The 22,178-nt window shown below is 38.1% G+C and overlaps 1 protein-coding gene across 8 annotated transcripts in view; it reads right to left on the bottom strand.

Moving 5' to 3' along the window:
- Positions 1-22,178, bottom strand: part of CADPS2 (calcium dependent secretion activator 2) — a 335,958-nt gene that overhangs the window by 138,226 nt on the left and 175,554 nt on the right. For all 8 annotated transcript variants that reach the window (XM_088141678.1, XM_025164784.2, XM_088141679.1 and 5 more), the window contains exons 9-13: positions 16,580-16,646; positions 12,752-12,860; positions 11,332-11,532; positions 6,137-6,273; positions 775-962 (exon numbers count right to left, since the gene is read on the bottom strand). In XM_088141678.1, the coding sequence (XP_087997804.1) occupies positions 775-962; positions 6,137-6,273; positions 11,332-11,532; positions 12,752-12,860; positions 16,580-16,646 (702 nt within the window). The remainder of the gene's footprint in view (positions 1-774; positions 963-6,136; positions 6,274-11,331; positions 11,533-12,751; positions 12,861-16,579; positions 16,647-22,178) is intronic.

Below are 22,178 nucleotides of genomic sequence, written 5' to 3'. Positions count from 1 at the left end.
TTTTATTTCATTGTTTTTTTGATTGAAGTTATATCCTGTTTTTTTTGTTTGTTTGTTTGGGAGGTCAAAGCAGAGCTCTCTTCTTGGTCTAAGGAGCAAACTGGGGCTGTAAGCCTCCTAAAGGCTTAAGTTACCCATTTCACTTTTCAAAAACCCTATTCTCTCTGCAAATAAAGTGTGCATACCTTGGGGTGATCCTCGAGTCAACGTAATTTGTCCACATCTTGTCTAAGCCAAAGATTCACACCCAAATGCCATCAAGTCCTATCTGTATAGTTGGTCTATAATGCTTTCTAAACCACATGATAACAGATTTGACAGTATCTCCTGTAACGTTGCTTCTATCTATGTATTAGAATGCAGTGTTCCCCTTGCTTTCTATTTCATGCCATCCTCCCTCAACTTTGTTATACTGCCTTTCTCAGTGTCCCTAGCCACCATGCACTTGAGAACAATGAAACTTGTAGCCTGACATATCTGGAGGGTACCAGGTTGGGGAAGGCTTCTCTATACCTGATGGATAAAATAAAAAATAGCCCTCAAGTAGAGTACCTTTGAAATGCTGGTGTATTTTAAACTGGAGCCCTCATTTATAGAAAAGCATTTGATCACACTCCAGAACCAATGGCAATATTTTGTATGAATTTAACCCTTATACTCATTCATTTCTTTGCTGTATTCTAAGAGGGAGAAATGAAATCTAAATACATTGCTTGTTTCTCCTTTATCACACAGACTAATGACTTTCTGTGGCATGCCTGCATATTAAAATACCTGTTGCCGTGAACATGAGAAGCACAAAAGGCAAAGCTGTAATGGAGCAAGGTTGGGTCAATGACAGCACCATTTTCTGAGTGTTCCATCAATTCATTCAGGTAGCAGAGATGGCGGTGGCAGCCTCTTACTCCATAACGAGCACAATATTCATCTAACACGAAGACTTGGCCTGGGCTAAACCAGCCCTAAAAGAGATGGGGAGGGAAAAAGCTTTTTAATGAATGTAGGCTGTTCACTTTTTTCCCCCAAACAAGCTTCTCAGTGCATTATAGAAACCTTTTGAACTATTATATTTTTAATAAGCTCCATTCCATTTCTTCTATCAATAACTTACAAGGGGATAAACTCCAACAATCATTAGCTTGACAAATGAAAATGTCAGAAGTAATTATTTTTTTTCACAATAGTTCGTCCAAAACCTTTCCACACTATTCACCAAAATGTCTAAAATGGTATCTCAAATACAATGGACTACAAGCTAATTTTCTAATGGAAAGGAGATTATCACGATAGGATATTATATGGAAAAACTGCAAAGGAATATTAAAGACTATTAAGTTTAGAAAATGTAAGTTCTGGAAGAGAAGAAAAAACAATGATGCATGTAGAATAAGATAGAAATAGTTGCAATTAGTTATTCACTTTGCCCTGAGGCAAAAGTCAGCTGCTCATACTTTTTGTTCTAAGGTTAAAAAAGATGGCTGCACAGGATATCCCAGGATATCATCTAGAAGCCTGTGTTGATATCTAGGCTCCATATCTTGCAATGGATATAGCTGAGTCAACTGAAACATACTTCTTAGGCTTCGGGCAGTCAAGCATTTACCCTGGGAGGATCAGCATAGAAACCCTGATACATAATTTGCTACTCAGACAGACAGACAATAAAGGAGGATTGATGTTCCAGGAAAATAATAACAACAACCCCCTTAGCTCTCAGAGCCCTGGATTCTTGTGATACAGTGGGGTAAAAAAGTATTTAGTCAGCCACCAATTGTGCAAGTTCTCCCACTTAAAAAGATGAGAGAAGCCTGTAATTTTCATCATAGATATACCTCAACTATGAGACAAAATGGGAAAAAAAAAATCCAGAAAATCACACTGTCTGATTTTTAAAGAATTTATTTATTTGCAAATCATGGTGGAAAATAAGTATTTGGTCAATATCAAAAGTTCATCTCAATACTTTGTTATATATCCTTTGTTGGCAATGACAGAGTCAAACGTTTTCTGTAAGTCTTCACAAGGTTTTCACACACTGTTGCTGGTATTTTGGCCCATTCCTCCATGCAGATCTCCTCTAGAGCAGTGATGTTTTGGGGCTGTCGCTGGGCAACACGGACTTTCAACTCCCTCCAAAGGTTTTGCATGGGGTTGAGATCTGGAGACTGGCTAGGGCACTCCAGGACCTTGAAATGCTTCTTACGAAGCCACTCCTTCATTGCCCGGGTGGTGTGTTTGGGATCATTGTCATGCTGAAAGACCCAGCCACGTTTCATCTTCAATGCCCTTGCTGATGGAAGGAGGTGTTCACTCAAAATCTCACGATACATGGCCCCATTCATTCTTTCCTTTACACAGATCAGTCACCCTGATCCCTTTGCAGAAAAACAGCCCCAAAGCATGATGTTTCCACCCCCATGCTTCACAGTAGGTATGGTGTGCATCTTTGGATGCAACTCAGCATTCTCTCTCCTCCAAACACAACAAGGTGAGTTTAGGCCAAAACATTCTACTTTGGTTTCATCTGACCATATGACATTCTCCCAATCCTCTTCTGGATCATCCAAATGCTCTCTAGCAAACCTCAGACAGGCCCAGACATGCACTGGCTTAAGCAGGGGGACACATTTGGCACTGCAGGATTTGAGTCCCTGGCAGCATAGTGTGTTACTGATGGTAGCCTTTGTTACTTTGGTCCCAGCTCTCTGCAGGTCATTCATTAGGTCCCCCTGTGTGGTTCTGGGATTTTTGCTCACCGTTCTTGTGATCATTTTGACCCCACAGGGTGAGATCTTGCGTGGAGCCCCAGATCAAGGGAGATTATCAGTGGTCTTGTATGTCTTCCATTTTCTAATTATTGCTCCCACAGTTGAGTTCTTCACACCAAGCTGCTTGCCTATTGCAGATTCAGTCTTCCCAGCCTGGTGCAGGTCTACAATTTTGTTTCTGGTGTCCTTCAACAGCTCTTTGGTCTTGGCCATAGTGGAGTTTGGAGTGTGACTGTTTGAGGTTGTGGACAGGTGTCTTTTATACTGATAACAAGGTCAAACAGGTGCCATTACTACAGGTAACGAGTGGAGGACAGAGGAGCCTCTTAAAGAAGTAGTTACAGGTCTGTGAGAGCCAGACATCTTGCTTGTTTGTAGGTGACCAAATACTTATTTTCCACCATGATTTGCAAATAATTTCTTTAAAAATCAGACAATGTGATTTTCTGGATTTTTCCCCCCATTTTGTCTCATAGTTGAGGTATACCTATGATGAAAATTACAGGCCTCTCTCATCTTTTTAAGTGGGAGAACTTGCACAATTGGTGGCTGACTAAATACTTTTTTGCCCCACTGTATCTTAAACATGAATAAAAATATCACACAATATTTCATTTGACCAAGATCAGTAATAAGGACAGTGATAGCATGAAACAGCCATAAGGTGCCAGACAGTCTGACCTTAATTTGGGAAAATTTGAACAACAATAAATCTGCCATCTTTAAACAATATTCAATTTTGTTAGGAAAAAAAAATTAAATCAAGGGTGCTTTTTCTTTTCCTTAGTCACAGCATTTTACAAAGTATGAAGAATAATTTTCTTGGTTTTGAGTATATCACATATTAGAAAAGGGCTAAACTGGGAATTTTCAGTAGCAGACCTCTTTTGACAGAGCTGAAAAGTAACAGCTTCTTGGCTAAAAAAGCCAAGATTACTCTTCTCGTAATCACTAAAGAAGCCTATGACAGGTTTATGGAGCCATTTGTGTGAATAACAAGCAAGGCGTGGTTATTTACAATGACAAGGTATTTCAATATTCTGCTTTTTAAGAGCAACAGGAATGTGGTCCAATAGGAAGCTGTCTTGTAGCAAGTCAAACCATTGGTCTGCTTCATCTAAAATTACCAGCTCTGACTGGCAGCCCAGGGTTTTGGAGACTATCTTTCTCATATCTCCCTGAAAGTGCCTGAATGCAGGAACTACTATATCTTAATCATATCCTCTGTCACTGAACTGTAGAATGTCCATTTTGTCATATGAGTTTTCATTTGTATCTTTTCCCCCCAAATTTGTAGCTTTGCTGGCACAAAAGAAAGTTGAGTTTTTAGTTAGATAATATTACAGTAATAATGTATTGTTTTATAGTTGCTTAAAAGTTTTCCATTCTCTACCAGGGAGTTGAGGAAAGAGACAGACAGACAGACAGAATTTTACAGCCAAAAGGCCTGAAAGGTTGAGGAAAGATACTTCAGCAAAACTTATGGTTTTAATCAGTTTGTGTTTAAAACTAGTTCTTCCACATTAGGCTTCTTTGTTGTGTGAAGAAATAATGCATGTAGCTACTTTCATCCAATTTATCAAAATGCAAGAGACCCCCCTTTTATAGTTATTTTCAATATGCAGATTGAATAGAAGGACATTAAAATATTCTTTCTAAATTCATGTTAGAGAAGAATTTTTACTATAAATTAGCTGATGTCTGTCCAGGTTTCCATGGGTGCCAAATTTCCAACAGCAGAAACTACCAACACTGAGAGAAAAATGATCGGGTTACAAAAATAACCCTCTCCACGCCTATACCATGCTTTGCTTCAAATATTATTAATAAGAAGAAGGGCTACAATCAATGGCAAAGCATATCCATTATTATACAGATTCAACCTTGTTATCTACAAGTAGTGTCGAAAAAGGTACCTATCTGAAAGTTTCGGGAGTTACAATAAACAGGCACACAATAAATTAGATAAAATGATGGTCTGAATCAATATAAGGCAGCCTCCAATATTCTACATTTCCCTAGTCTTTGCCTGCTGTGGCAAGTAAGCCTACCCTCCTTGCTTTAGTACACTCCATCACACTTCACATTTATGTCCATCATGGGCAGGAAGTCAACAGAGGTCTGTTAAACCAAGTAGGGATTTTTTTTTTAACATGGCATTACTGAGCCTATAAAGGAATGAACAATATCCTATATATTCCAGTTCACCCCTAAAATATTTTTAAAATGTCAAGCACTAGCGCTGTCAAACACATCTCTAATAGCATGTGTATAATAAAGCTACTTTTCTTAAAAACCCTGCAGGTAGTGAATAGCAAACCTAAGTTTGTTGCTTTATAATGCTTTGCCCTTATTTTTTCGTGCAATTAGTAGCTTATAAATTAAAAAAACAAAACAAAACTATCAGTACAAGAGATTTAAGAATATGGCATGCCCAAAGCGGAGAATTAACACTCAGTTTAATGGATTTGATCTCACAACACATTGTTTTCACAGCACATTATGCTTCCTCTCTTTCCACGAAAGCTATTATTTTTGTTGTACAATTCTTTTTTTATCATTTTTAATACGTAAAGATTTTCAACAGGTTATGATCTTATCTTTTGTTCTGTTGGCTGGTGACAGCAATAAAATATGTTACAGCTATAAACAAAAGGAATCAGGCAGCCAAGCCAGAGACTCGTGTGAAGAATTGCACATCAGCGTTTACATTTTTTCCTCATATTCTTCTCAATTATCCACCTTCATGATTGCAACATCACTCTTTAAATGTTCTATGTGCTCATTTGAAAGTGACAAAAAAAAAAAAGAAAGAAAGAAAAGAAAAGAAATTACAGATTACCTCTAGAGTGGTAAGTAATTCATTCAGGATTTAAGCTTACAAAGCTAACCTTGACTCAGCTGAATATAAGGGCAATAAACCTTTCTCCCCCGGTGGTTTTGATTCTATTCTTTTCATTTCTTTTCTCTTCCCAGTCCATAAAGGAGGAGAGAATTACAAGATAGATGACATAATGCTTGACATCTGGCAAGCTGGATTTGTACCTTAAAATGCCTGTACAGGTGTTAGCAAATCCGACCACAGAGGGTTCTATATTTATTAAAGCCTTCTGCTTTTATTCAGCCCTCCCTAGAGGAGCTGATAAACCATAGTTCAGAGTCAGTTTGAATCTCTTCTCTTTTCTATTGAGTGGCACAGCAGTAGCCTGCAAATGTATAATTTTCAAATTTGAAGCCAATCGATTGAAATCCTTTATACTAACCTCACGCATAGTTATTAAATGCATCTAGAAGAAAAGACCACTTTGCAGTAACTATTTCTCAGTTTTTCTTTCCCTCACTTCTTTTATTCCAGCCCTTTTACTCACCAAACAAGAATAGGAATCATTCAATCGGTGATCCAAGGTCTGTCTCTGGAGTACTCTAAAGAGTGCAGCATGGTCAAATGTGCAAGGATTAGCGGAAATAAACTCATCCATGTCATGTTTCTGTGCATGATCTGCATCTGATTGTAGGAAGGTAAAAAATAATACTTTGATATAGATTATTCCACTTTAACACTGGCTTAAAATTTACTTGGAAAACAGCTTTACTCAGAACCTCTCTTCTTTTCCAAGTCTCACCGGCTCTTTCTCTAAAAATACTATCACAAACGGAATCTAAGCAAGTGACAATGATAAAACAATTCACGGATAAACAGAGCAAAAGAAAAAACTTTTTTTTTTTAACATATCTGTGCATGCACATTAGTGTGGGTACATATGTTCTTGTATATTTTATATATTTTAAAATACACACATAGACACAAAATATTCACATGCAAATATTTTCAATATTGTTTTCATACACTGCCCACCACAAAGGTTTCTCTGAAACAACATTCTAAAATTTTGGAAAGTTTAATAACTGTTTTGCCAGTATTGACGACGGGGTGCCTGTTTTCACAAGATACTAACGGTACCGAATGTTCTATTTAAAACACCAACATGTCTGTGCTTACGGGCACGAAGAAGATACTCATCTCAGAGGAAAGTAGCAGAGGAAGATAGCTAGAAGCTCATTTCTTAAACGTCGAACTAGAGCAGAAATGAACACATAGTCCTGCACAGGGTCATTTCCAGTCTTTTGCTTTTCATACGCGGCTTTTAAAGAAACAAACGTAAAGGAGTAATGGCAAAGAGCTCTTTCAGTCTTCCAGAACAAGAGTAATGAAAGTGAAAACAATATTTCTTTGTGTAAATTATATATAACATACCATCTTAAATGGCACCTCCATCAAATATCTGAATTTATTGTTGTTCAGAGATTGCATCTTTCAACGCCTTTGAACCCCGCGGGTTTATCAAAAGACACAATCTCGTGATTCTTTAGTTAATGGTATGTTTTGTCAAAATCCTCAATGCAAGTTGCTATGAAGTATGGACAGAAAAAGCCCTACCATGGCCAAAAGGACTAGTTATGCATTAGCACATTAGCTCACTTTGATTTCATACACAATATTGGGAGCAAACAGACCACTATCAACTAAAAAATTGACTTGACCCTTACAATAAGGTCTTTGCTCTTTGTTATTTTAATTTCAAATATAGGGTTTTTAATGTTTGTTACTAGAAAAGATGTATTCTCAACATATTTTGAAAACTGTACTACATACCTAAAATTTCTATAAAAAAGGAGACAAAAGTTTATTGATTAAACCCAATTCTAGAGTTAGATTCATAATAAAACTCCATATTGATCTGTGGGCATGATGCTAACATAATCAGTCACATTTAGAAATTTAGCCCCAGATCATATTGATCCATGTCAAGTCCAACTTTCAGCTGCATTTGCAGATGGAAGAATTATTTAATTCAAGCTGAAGGATCTTCAGCATCATATCCTGAAAAGATGCAGAAACTAATTCATATTACTTGGCTCTGCATTGTCAAATCAAGAATCACATTCATGTGACAGATTTAACAAGGTACATATAGCAAATAAACGGTGTGATAACACATTGTTAGTTTATGCTATGAGATTATCATCTACAGATACAAGAGTATATTTTTACAGAGTTTTTGAAACAATACTTCCCTCACTCCCCATGTCCTAAGATATATTCACATGTAAATAATTACAAGACTGCAGTTAGCAGAACCAAGCATAAAAAAGAATATGTTAATTTTAGATATAACTTACATGGTCTAAGAAACTCCTGATGTAGGGATTTGAATTCGTCTTAAATAGATTGATATTTTCTTTCTAGCCAAATTGTGATGTAGCATATAGAGCAGTTTATTATTAATTTCATATATGTAAAACCCTCTCCTGGAAAAATGATTATGGTTACTGCTTACTGTAAAAATATTTATCATCTGATGATACAGAAAAGGAAAAGAGAGAGAATGGTGCTCCTTCTCTCTTCATCATGCATATAAATTAGAGCCAGACCTTTCAAAATAATTTGCAGCCTTGATCTTTGATATTATCATTCTTTATCTCTTAAAAAGAAGAAATGCAAATTAGTTTATGTATGTTCATTAACTTTTTTGAAAGCAAGTTTACTTACTGCATAGTGCTACACCATCAAAACCTTAATTATTTGGTAGCACAGACCCTTGAACTTATAGTGGAGTTACATCAACATAAATTGATTCCGCATTGCTGTATTGCCCTTTGATAACCGACCTTGAGCTTCAGTTGGATAAATACATGAACAGAAATACAATGTGTTGTTCCTAAGAAGAGCAGAAAGAACCTGGTCCAAACTTAGGTTTGCAGGGGATACTGCTCAGTTAAAATTATAAAAGTAAATTGTAAAATTGTGAAATAGAGAGGGGAAATCATTTATAAAAATCTAATTGTAATTTTCCTTACCGGTCTTCATATAACACAAGGGAAACAGAAAATTAGCTACTAGAATGTTTTATTAAAATGGAGGGTTCATCTTTGCTGCACTTCTGCCATTAGAATAAATCAGCAAAGGCCAGCTATTTTGATTATTCCCCCATACCTAATATGTTCATGTGATAAATCAAGAAACAATTGCATGAAGTAAGATGGAAAGAGAATTTGATAAAATAGAAAATTATCCTGTAGCTACTGTCAAGTAACTAGACACAGATGGGATGCAGCACAATGACAAGGGAAATGATAGCAACCCTTAGGTTGATACCTGCCAAACAGGACCACATATTTTCCTGTCACATTTTACACTTAAGGAATGCCTGTCTCTTCCTAGCCTTAGGAGAAAGCAGCCAATATTTTTTTTATGGAAAGTTTGGAGAGTGAACCCAGGCATGCCATTCCTAAGACCTCATCCTCAACTTTTAAAAATATATATCATCTGTATCAGGAAATCAATAAATATAAATGTGAATGGCATCTTACTTCAGAAGTAGTGCATCATATAAATGTTAAAGTATTGCTAAATATTTTTCTTGAGAAAAAATCAGGCTTGATGCACCGAGAGACTGTTGCAAATTCTTCTCACCTTCACCTATGTATACAATAAAACAATAATTCATAAATATCCCTTCTATTACCAAATGGTCCAAATGGAAATAGCGAGGGACTGGAAAACAAAGTAAGACACAACATAAAAGGATGGCATAGTTAAATATGGCAAAATGTATTATTTGAAAAAAAATGTCCCCATTACAATAGAAAGAGATGTTAAATGTTAAATAGGAATTAGTTAGCTAACATGGTTGGAATGGCACTAATGCTTTACTCTGTGGCTATGATTTTCTTCTAGCCCAAAGGCTGTTTGCGAGCAATTGTTTCTATTATATTATCAGCTTGTAGAGGATTTGATTTATTTACAGACTTATAAACCACTTCAGTTGGCATAAAGTTGAGATTAAAGTCATACAAATAATAAAAGAACTACTAGAAATACACTTATGGAACTGGGAGTAATGACTAAAGACATCAACAATAATGAAAAGTGACCCACTCTCCTGACCAAGAGGCAATTACAACAAACCAACTTGTCTTGCTTGATGGAACAACCAGGTTTTAACCAGCTTCTTAAGAGCCAGAAGGAGCCAACTGCACATCAGGTGGAGTGCTATTCCAGGGGATAGGAGCACCCACAAGCCAAATGGCAACTAGTGTAGCTCTTGTAAGGGTGTTATGTGGTTGCCTCAAGGAGCATCCATCAGTATCTGAGCTGCAGTATTCTGGACCAGCTGCAGCTTCAACAGCAGTCCCATGTAGAGCTCATTGCAATAGTCCAGTCAAGAGGTAAGTAAGGCATGAATAACAGTAAGTAATGCCAGCTAGGAAAAGTCACAATTGGTACACTGGATGGAGCTGAGTGAAGGCCGTATTAGCCACAGGAGCTTGAAGGACCTCCAAAATTGCAAAATGAATCTGCCTGGAGTGCAACCCTGTTCAGAGTTAATGGTGGAATATCACTGGAAGTGGCTGGGCTTCAAATCCATAGCCACTCCATCTTGCTGGAATTAAGCCTTAACTCTTCTTCCCCATCCCAGACAGTGCCCAGGCTTCTGGACAGTACTTTGACAGCATCACTAATTAGTCAGGGGCCAAGATGTTGGGTATCATCAGCATACTGATGAAACCTGACTTTATGCCATTGGATGATCTCACCCAGTGGCTTCATGTAGATGCTGAATAGGAAGAATGTCAAGCCATGGGGCATCCTTCTCCCCTTTACCTCCCATCAACTAAAAAAGTCCCTTCAGGAAGGAGAACCACCATAATACAATGTCCCCCACTCCTATCCATTGGAGACAGCTCAGAAGGATACTATGATTAATGATATCAAAGGCTGTTGAGAGATCAAGCAGGGCCAGGAGGGTTGCACTACCCCTATCCCAGTCTAGCCAGAGATCATCAATAAGTAGGACTAATGTAATCTCTGTGCTGAACCCAGGCCTGAAACTAGATTGAAAGGGTCCAGATAATTTATCTCCTCTAGGGTCCTTTGCAGATGCAGCTCAAACATTTTCTCCACAACCTTCCCCCAAAAGGGATAGTTGGAGACAGTCTTCAGCAGTGTGGACAGTACATTAGAATTCCCACCTTGATCGTAGAGTCAGACCTTACTAGTAAGGTCTCACATCCGGTTAACTGCAGGAAATGTCAACAAACTTTGATGTCAACAAACTTTCCCAGATGACAATTACCCCCCTCCCCTTCCCTGAGTTTGCAGATTCAAACTCTTGGCCAGGAAGAGAATTTGAAAAGCTGAAGTAGCCAACATATCTCCTCCCAATGAGAAATCATGAAGCTATATGATCCTGTGGTCTTCTTGGCTCAATATTATTTCATCAAAATAATGAGTCAGTTGAGTCCCTGACTGAAGATATTTGTTATAAAATCAATGGAAACTCTGCAAGAAAAATAATCCTTAAAAATTGTTTCTATGGGAATCTGTACTGAATTTTAATGATATCAACTGCATATTTTAAAAAGTAACACAACAGCAATAATGAGCTACAAGTCAGGTTTTTGATGGTTATTAATAATATAATTTATCAAGAAAAGTCAAGGTAAATGCTGATTAATTATACAATTGAAATCCCATAAATTAAGAACAAAGTAAACTTACTCTGTGATAAATCTGTGTGAGTATTGCTTCCTTTTGAATTCATCTTCTGTGCTTGACTTACAGGAACAGGCTTGTAAGATTGACCAGTGGCTCTGTACATTGCTTGAACCCACAGGATCCTATCTTGTTCATCATCACTGGCAAATATCACTATGTCACCTTCTTTGACAGCATTGAAGAACATCTGACCACCCTGAAGGCCTGCAGGATTAGGAGAATTAAGGATTCAGTCAAGCTGACTGACATGAAATTAAGCTCTCCCTTTCCCCTACCTCCTTAATTAATTAATTGGATTTATAGTCTGTCTTTCAGCCTAAAAAGAGTACTCAAAGTGACTACATTAAAACACAATTAAAGGGATGGTTAAACGTAAATGTTAAAAATCATTAAAACCACTCAAAAGCTAAATTGAAGAAATAGGTCTTGATGTCTTTGGTAGAACCAGAAAACATGGAGAACAATTACAAAGGGAGTAATATTATACAAGCTTGGGAGACATGCAGAAGAATGCCTAGTCCTGTCTACCCAAGAAATGGCCTGTTGAGCAGAAGCGTCTTCAGAAGGGTCTCTCAGATAGCTCTTAGGAAGAGCATTTATGTTCTTCTGTAGGGACTTTCCCAGCTCCACTCAATACATTGATTGGAGTGAGGGAAAACAAACTCATGCTCACCTCAAACCCCAGTGACATGAGTAAACTTTTCTGTTTGAGGGAATTTCTAGTTACAGTTAGACATGTAGGCAAGTAATCAAAATGACACTTTGACCCTTGGGTATATATTAGGGGATTGTACTCAAATAGATTTCTCTAGTTAACCAATTTCCCTTGAAACGTTCTGTCCCTAAACAGCTTTGTATACTGACTAACAGGTTGGTTGAGTTCTTGCAAAAAAAAAAAAGCATAAAGGAAAAAATTCTATGATGGTCGTTACACAAAATTGGCTACTTGGTAGCAACACCATTTACACAGATGCATCGGCTTTGCATTTGGTATCTTCAGGAGGAAGAACAGTATAAAAGGATCATCAAACTCTCATCCTCATCTTTGAGGGAAATATTGCCTTTTTTCAATTAATAACATCAATTCATGATATCAACGGCTTTAATAGTATTAAAATAACATATAGCCTGGCAATTCAGATCTACAATGAGGCGGAGATAACCTATTTCTGATATGATAGAAACTGAAATAAGAAATGTAACTTGGCCTAAAGTGGTCTCTCTCTCTCTCCTCCTTCCTTCCTTCCTTCCTTCCTTCCTTCCTTCCTTCCTTCCTTCCTTCCTTCCTTCCTTCCTTCCTTCCTTCCTTCCTACCTACCTACCTACCTACCTACCTACCTGATGGGATTTTACCAAAAGACAAAACAAGTCCTCTTTCCTAATTTTCTGTGCAATCAGACATTTTGACTCATTTGCAGAATACCTGGATGGGGTGCTGTATAGTCCACAGTGTATCCTTCAAGCTGCATTAACTCCTGAGGCTCAGATTTTTTTTCTCTGTAGCTGCACATAGCAAATGTGTATTGGCTAACCTAGGTGAAAAATAAAGAGAAGCCCTGAATTAGCTACACTTCACTATATCATGTTATACTGACATTCAGCTCTTAGTTCAGTGGGATATGGGCAATAAACTAGCTACTAACAATGGGAGTTATAAATAGCCTGCCATATGGCTTAGAACAAATATGTTAACTGTACATTAACAACTTGAAATTCATAACAACAAAGCAAAGTGACTTTCAAAATACAGGCACTTAGACATTAGAATAATACCACTGATCTGCTTGTATACTACAGGTCTGCAGCAATGATTGTGCAATCATTGTGAAACCATAATTTGAGAAGTAATCACCTTTTTATCTGACTGTCACCACTACCAATTTTGAGAAACAATACTAAATTGAAAATGTAATCACCATTCTATATATTCCCATCAATACATTTTTTTAACCAGGTATATGTGCATGTTGTGCGCCAGTTGTGCCCATTCCTAGATCAGAGGGACCTAATCACTGTCACTCATGCCCTGGTCACCTCCCGTTTGGATTTCTGTAATGTGCTCTACATGGGGCTGCCCTTGAAGAGTATTCAGAAGCTTCAGCTGGTGCAAAATGCAGTGGCGCGGGCAGTTATGTGTGCCCCTAGGGCAGTGCACGTTACACTTCTGCTCTGCGAGCTGCACTGGCTGCCAGTTTGCTTCTGGGTCCAATTCAAGGTGCTGTTTTTGACCTTTAAAGCCCTTCATGGCATGGGGCCGGGTTACCTGAGGGACCGCCTCTCCCCAATTACATCTGCTCGTCCCATCAGATCTGGCACAGAAGGCACGCTGCGGATCCCGTCTGTTAGAGAATTACATTTGGCAGGTCCCAGGAGGCGGGCCTTCTCCGCTGTGGCACCTGCCTTGTAGAATCTTCTCCCCCCAGAAGTGAGATTAACTCCATCCCTCTTAACATTCTGCAAGTCCCTCAAGACCTGGCTATGTGATCAGGCCTGGGGCTCCTAAGGGACCGGGGAGATTTTATGATGGCTCCCTTATTAATTTTATCCCCTCCTATTTTGTGTTTTTACAGTTTTTTTTATATCTAATTTTTAATGTATTTTTTTATGGGGTTTTTATGTATTTATTTTTTAATTGTTGTATGCCACCCAGAGTCACCCTGTGTGAGACAGGCAGCTATATAAATATGATTAATAAATAATAAATAAATAAATATATGTAAGGCATCGGTTCATCTACCTTGAACACTGCCATTTCCTCTCAACTGACACTAACACACATATATGTGCCTCTAAACCTAGAGTGCACAAAAGTTTGAAGGTCATATCAGGCTTTGCATAGAATGTCTAAGGGCTGTACTTCAACAGTGGTTGGAGTCAGGACTTATTTTTCTTTTTCCTCGGTGGGGAAAATTGCACTTGCAACATTTTAGGCAGGCATCCTTGTATCAATTATATCCCCACTGCAAATAAGACAGAAATGTTTGGCTTCACGCACTTGGGGGAAATCTGAGGACCACAAATGAGATGCTGGTATGCCCAATGAGGCTGTGGGCCATACATTACAACCCCAGCCAAAGCAGTCAGGAAAGGTATCCAGAAAATAAGTGGGCCTTCAATTCTGTGTCATTGCTGAGAAAAGCAATAGTTTGAACATGTATATGCCATCTGTGCTTGACCCCAAGTTTTTAATTTGTAGGTATAAGACTACCAAAATGCAAAATGATCATCATAATCAGACAAAAGGTTAGCCAGACCAACCATTTAGTGCTACCTGCTATAAATGGCTTTTTAAAGTTTCTGGATGGGGTTATTCATTATTTAACCAATAGTTCACCTGCCTCTTAATAACTCTGTTACATAAAGTTAAAATAAAAATGTTCCAATTTAGTACAACTCCTGCAGTGTCAACAGTGCAAGAATTATGAAAGGGATGGCAAAATGCCCATCTGTCAGTATTTTTCTTTATAGGCATTCTACACCTGGCCTATTCATAGGAGGTGGTCAACTGGACTGTGCACTTCAGACTGCAGGTGGAGGAAACACCATCAACAACCAAGTGTACACTTGTGTGCATGGAAGGGGGGAATGGAGAGAACATCTCTTCCAACTAGACAAGACTGCTGTTTGCCTCTTCTAACTTATTCTGAGAAACAGAAAACAAAAGGAAAACTGTTGGAGGAGAAAAACAGAGACCTGGAGTCTGAGGTGTTTAAGAGTGGGGCAGATTAAAGAAGGGGGATTCGTTTGCTTCAGTCCCAGACTGTAGCTTCTAGAAAGACATGGCTGGCTGGCATTCTAAACAAATGCATTTTATATGTCACTAACTGAAAGTATTGTTTACAGAAAAAAAGCAGAGACCTATCCAAACAGACTTTACATGAACAGATATCAATATGAGTTGAAAACTGGCTTAGAATGACAATATCACATACATTGTGCTAAAGTATGCATGTATGAGTACTGCTGAGTTTATGCATAATTCTTTCGATCAGCGTCTGAAAGAAAACTGTAGGTAATATTTGTGGATAGCTTAGATTGGCCAATAATCACAAATACTACAGATGAATTTTAAATGTTCATAGTTCCTGCATACTAGATAAAAGCATGAGATTGTATCTGTACTCTTCTCATGTATTATATTCACATTGTTCTTTTCATATTTTAGCCATATGGATTTTAGTCTGCCAATAAACAAAAGGAAATGTTCCCGAAAAACTCATATGACGTCTGTTGGTAACAAGGAGGGGCAAAAGTTAATTTTTAATCTAGAAGCAGTTGTAGAGACCAGACAAAAATATTTGGTGAAAGCCCTCCGCCATGTTCTGAAAATGATCTAGGGAGGGCCAGGTAAGTTACTAAGGATATTAGTAATCCATCCAGCATGCATGAATATGGGGGAACCCAGAGGAGAAATTAATCTTCACTGCCCATGACATGGTAACAACTTGCTTGAACCCATTCGTCTGCCAGCAGGAAAACTATGGGAAAAGACCCAACAACATATTCCAGAATTCTTAGGATGTAGCGTTAGCCTTCTCAGATAGATGCCTGTGAAGTTCCATAGACTTGTCAGCTGAAGGGACTTTGGGGAAGCACAACACAATGCTTTAGAGATGCTGCAACCACTGAATGGCTGTCTCTTCACCCTCCAGCATAGATTCAAAGGAGGGAATCTGTCACTGGCTAGATCTATTGACAACTTCAAAATATACGTACATAGCATACAGTGTGATTGTAGCTGAAGTTAGAGCTGTGTAGTGCTTTGGATTTGATTCCCAAAAGGTGCTTTGGGCTGTGTGAGGGTTGCAAATGTAGCATTCATAAAATACACAGTTGGTTTAATGAGCTGCAGGTGAATGCTACATTTATACCCTTGCACACTCTGAAGCACCATTGTGGAATTGAATCCAAAGTACTGCACAACCTTGGTTGGAGGTGAAGATATACAGACTTGCTTTCTTAAGTATACCCTAGAAAGAAAATCAGGATTTTGGAAGTGGGTTCTAACAGGAGACTTAGATCTACACTATAAATCATGGGACTACTACAAAGAGTTGTGTGCATGGGAACTGATTTGCTGAAATTAGCTATTAAAGAATATTTCTACAAACTAAACTGCACATTTCTGAGTCCCAAGGCGCACATATATACATGCAGGCATATGTATATATGCATGTAGTGTTATATATACTATGAGTTTATTGTTCTACCAGCATCTCTTGAAATTAAACAAGAAAGAAACATCACTAACCTGTACAAGAACAAAGTAGCGTTTTTTCCATCTTTTCCAAACTTTTTGTCCAAGGGCATACAAATACCTGTTAAATGTAAAAACAAATCATTCTCAGTTAAAAACGTTATGCTGAAATGGCCACAAATCAACATTCATGAAACTGAGTCTCTAAAGAATTGAGCATTTGTTTCTTATTATATTCCTCTTTATTTACTTATCCTTAAAATACATGGATACTGTTTTGATGCATTTATTGTTAGCACTACTTACCATCTATATAAGGAGCATGCAATGTATATCATCTTATCTATTCATAATTTAAAACAGTCTTGAAAGGTAAATCAATATTATACTCTATACCCCGCATGAAAAGTGAAACTTAGAAACTAAGGCAACCTTATTAGTTTATAGCTGAGGCAAGATCTAAACTGGAGGTTTTCTGGCTCATAGTTCATGTGCTGTTTCAGGAAGAAATCTGTGAGTTTAAAGAAGTTGCCTTTCAGAATGTTATTGAATTTTCACTCCGTCTTCTCCAATCTGTGACCCTGTAGAATTGTTGAGGCTACAATCAAAGGACTTCTGGGAAAGGCAATCTCAACACATCTGGAAGACCACAAGTTTGAAAAAACTGAGAACTAAAGATAGCTTACTAAGGTTTTCTAACTAATATATAATAAAATCTGAGAGCAAACACTGGCGTACATTTTTGCTTGCAACATTCCCACATGATCTCAGGAAAATATGTATTTGAGTTAAGCAATTGTTATGAAGATGGCAAAAGGGTATGACCCATGCGTCAACACTCCTTAACTTGCTTCTACTGGGTGAGCCCAGAAAGTGCCAACAGGTACAGTGAAGATGCCTCCACTGGATCCAAATAATCTTTCTCTGCTTTGGAACTCAATACTATTTCTAAAGTGTGTTTTGCCCTCAAATGCACTGCATTTTCCAGCAAACACTGAATAATGAAATATATTCATCCTCTGTGCTTATATACTCATCCACTCTGCTTAGAGCTCTTTAGCCGAGAATTGGTTGATTAAATAGTGGCTGAGTTCATATATTGTGCTAAACCATAATTCATAGATTACATGATTTGTTATCTGGGTCAGAGTGTCTCCTAATTACAGTAATCCAGCTAGATACTTCTATAATGCTTACTTTCTAAAAAGAGGTTATGAAGTTTGTCCTGTCTATGGATATGCTACATTCTGACAAAAATAATACCTAAAAACAAAGGTGGGTGACTTGCAATCTCCATGTTCTTGGGGCCTTTAGATTAGATTTTAGTATTTATGATTACTTGAAGTAAGAAACATAAGAAAGCTGCGGTCCAACTTCTAAAATAGGCATATCAATTACAGAGAGGGGGGAGAGAATATCTTTATAAACTCTACTCTCCCAAACCCCAGCCTCTGTCCATATTCATGATGTGACCTTATCCTGTTTGTAGCTTTCAGCCTTGTCAAAGACGTTAATGCTTCCCTTGATCACCATGAGGTTGCCCATCACTGCTCCAAGGCAGTTATTATGTCTCTGACTGAAGAGTCATCCTTACAAGGGAAGAAAGAGCAAACTGACTTAATCATCAAATGATACTAGGAAAATTTTGGCTTCACCAACAGCAATGAGAGGGTAGCAGGAGCCACTGTGCTTGGCCCTTGTGATTAAATCTTGAACTGGAGGCTCATCCAACCAGCCAATGGGAATGCTGCCAGCTTTCTGGCAAGAGTCAGGAACCAGGGAGTAGATGGATGTTGGAGTACATGGAGAAATGTCCAGCATAGGCAGGACTACTCAGGAGAACCCTAAGGTAATAAGAATTGATCAGTGCAGCTGAGAGCTTCCTGTATTTAAGGTCCTATTTGAGTGCAACACATCTCTCTGTGGAAACCCAACCCTGTATTCTTTATACTCCATTTTAAATTGTGCCCTGCATATCTCTTGCTACATCTAGGTCTTGCTATGTTACCTGGTTCAGTGAACTTTGTCTACTGTAAGATAATTTATTCCCTTGAACTTGAACTTGTATTTATAACTACATCTCTGATTGCTGGATTTATGACCTTGTAACTGCTAAATTAACTGACTCAAGCCCGAGGGGGCTAGGATAGTTAAGCACAGTGTACTGTTCTTTGACAGTGATGGCAGCGGTTTATGCTCTTGATGTCTCCGATCACTTGGTCAGTCAGGGATACATTTAAAAAAATATTGCCTAGTATGCAGGTAGTACAAAATTCCTGCTCAAGAAGAAAAAATAGGTTCTCAACTATTTCAGAGTAGAGCTGAGATACCTGCGAATCTCTAAATGAAACAATGTTCACAAACACAAAACATGCATATGAAAATGGTGGCCGTTGCCACCTTGGGGGTGAGGATTGGCCATCTTTCCTCTTGACATTGGATAGTGCAGTTGGCCATGGCATGGGGGGGGGGGGAAATTGGGGAAATGCTTGCAAACTTAGGTCAAAGATGCTACCAGGACCTGCTCCTATATTGTCTTACAGAGATCTAGCTCTGTGTTCTTGTAATGTGCATACCAGGACTGGATTATTATCTGGGCAGGGAAGATGGAAGTAAATCCTGGCGTATAATTTTACAGAAATCGAACTCTCACCTGGAAATTGAAATTTGATTATTGAGGATGATTAATTTCTTGCCTAGTCCCAGATCCAATTAAATTACAGGATTTGTTGCGGGGGGGGGGGCGGGGACACAGGTATGCCATTTTCTGACTTGCAGCAACACATAGTTTGAGAATCTGAGCAATAGCCAATAAAATAGCAGGCGCAAATCCGTCCCTGCTGCCACAGACCTGAACTAACACTGCTGGCTAAGGGTAAGTCAGCTAAGCACATCTCGCTGCCTGCCTAGTAAGATGAATCGGCTTCTTCAAAAACAGTTTGCTGTGGGGAAGTTCATACTTGAATGTACGAACTTCCTTTCTGAAGCAGGGTGCTAAATGCAAAAGTACATTACAGAAGGCATTGCAATGCCGTGGAACTTTCAAGTTGCCAAATGTAAATCTACGTTGCTTTGTCTGTTGAACTTTCCATATCCAAAAAGTATTCACTCTGCATGTGTATTCAGAAGAAGTCTCACACTAAGAGCCAGTAAAGTGTACTTTTTCCTGTTGCTATACAGGTAGTCCCTGGGTTAAGAACTTCTGGGTTACAGACGACGCATCATCAAGAACGGAGCTTACTGTAGCAAAATTCAAGTTAAAAACACAATGGTTCGAGTTAAATGCACAATGGTTCGAGTTCATTACCCAATAGTACTTTGTACAGTATTATACAAATTCGACCTAAGGACAGACCTTGGGAACGGAACTCGTTCTTAAACTGGGGATTACCTGTATTGTTCATGGGCTGTGCTGAAGTTAATTTATTGCTGCTGCTACCTTACTGGCTCAGCTCTGTGGCTGAGCAATGAAAGTAGCAAAACATGTGTTCAATTATTGCCTTTGCTGTTTGCTAGAGAATATTTATTATTACTGTTGTTGTTTGCACAGTCAGCCAGATGTTTAGATTGGATTTGGCAGTCCAGTCAAGGACCTGGCATAGGTAGATGTTGTTGTTTGACGGTGTTAGGGGTATTGTCACAGGATGTAAGCTGTTCCAAGAAAAGCTGCCTTTTGCAATTGACTGGTGGTGCTTTTGTCAATGCCAATGGTCTTCAGGTGGTGCTCCAGATGTTTTGGGATTGCACCCTATTACTCTTGGTACTCTCTTTGCTTCCTTTTGCCATAGTTGTTGTATTTCTATTTGCAGGTCTTTGTATTTTGTGATTTTTTCCAGTTCTTTCTCTTCCATTCTCCTGTCTCCAGATATTGCAATGTCCACTATCCATACTTCTTGGTTTTTTTTATTAACAATTGTTAAGTCTGGGGCATTGTGTGGCAGGTGCGTGTCTATTTGAATTCTAAAGTCCCAGAGCACTTTAGCTTCTTCATTTTCTATTACTTTGTTTTGTTATTATTATCATTAGATTTTTATCCCTTTTTATTTTTATATATACAATATATATATATAAAAAAAAATAAAAAACAACTCACAGCAGCAAACATACCTAATCCTCCTGCTTCCTATTTTCCCCAGAACATCAACCCAGTGAGTCGGGTTGGGCTGAAAAAGAGTAACTGGTTCACAGTCACCCAGCCAGCTTTCATGCCTAAGGGAGGCCTAGAACTCACAGAACCTGTAGCCCAGTACCTTAACCACTACACCAATATGTTTGCATTTAAAAAAAAAGAAAAAAATCACCCCCATGGCCAGTTTTTCTGAGGCTGATGAAAAATCAGGGAGAAAAAGGCTTCTTTTCAATTCTAAAGCTCTCTAAGATAGAATAAGATTCCAATTTTGTTCCATAAGAACACAGAATGTATGAAACGTTCTGACAGAACATTCTGAATTGGCTCCATGCTCCAAGCTCAGAATAGAAGCTTTATTTCCTTCTGTGCCCCCCTTTTTTTAAAAAAAGATCTGTTCCAATGCCTTATTTAAATGAATGATTTAAATACATATCATCTAATAAACAAGCATGTATTATTTCAATAGAATTAAGAGAAATAGTATCCTGGACTATATTTTACTCTATAAATGTCAGTTTAAATGAAGTATTTCATACCAGCCTTCTTAGGAAAAAATATAAAAATTATGTTAAAGGTTAACAAAATAGATATATTTTTTAAAATTATATACCATGTAGAGCATAACATCAGAATATACTGAATACACACACACACACAAACACATGAGACAAAGGTTTATAGCACTTAAGACTATGTTATGAGGTTTGCATCGTTCTCCTTGACGTTTGTGATAAAAAGGAGAGAAGCCTAATTAATATTAAATAAGTGACTATATGGCATCATTATTTATGGACTCCTAAAACAATAATTCACCAATGTTGTGGGGTGGGTGGGTGAGGAATAATGTTGTTAATAGTTTATGGGGGTGGGGGTGGGGGTAGTGTCGATCCTTTATTAAATTGTAAGGAAAAAATCCATCTGCATCTCAAAAATGAATCCTTTACTTTTTATAAGCTTTTATCACAGCTGAAGAAAAGGTAGAAAGGAAAAAAAAATCAATACATATTACAGTTCAGTTCTACAAAAGGCTTTCTTAAAAAGAAGTCTCAGTCAAGGTTGAAAGAGCAATTAATGCAGTCTCAAAATCTGGGCCATTCTGATAGAGTTCGGTTAACATGTGGCAGAAGTAATCATCCACTTGTGAAAATGATTTTCAGTTCATTCTCAAACACCTTTCAGACACTCATGATCCCATTTAACTGATAACAATACAGCCTATCTGCGGGCATCATTGCATTCAGTGTGAGAACCAGTAGGGACCAAATGCCCACAGGCACTTTCAGCCATCACAGTGTATTCTGTGCTGCGTAGCATAAAGGGAATTCCTTCCTTGTTCTACATTCCTTCTTTTATGTAACCCCACAAGATTAAGCTTTTTTCTTTTCTTTTCTTTTTTTTTGTCCTCAGTTGAGGAGGAGAGACACAACAGATTCAAGACTACAATATGGCTGGGTCATCAGAAGCCTAGCTGAAAACATTTTCAGATTGATTTCAATACTTTTCTGTGCTCTTGAAAAAGAGGAC

The sequence above is a fragment of the Python bivittatus genome, unplaced genomic scaffold, assembly GCF_059951505.1.
Source record: "Python bivittatus isolate LINGU-HERP-01145 unplaced genomic scaffold, Pbiv_v1 ctg000330_np1212, whole genome shotgun sequence".
NCBI lineage: Eukaryota > Metazoa > Chordata > Lepidosauria > Squamata > Pythonidae > Python > Python bivittatus.
This window is presented reverse-complemented; position numbering and strand designations above follow the sequence as displayed.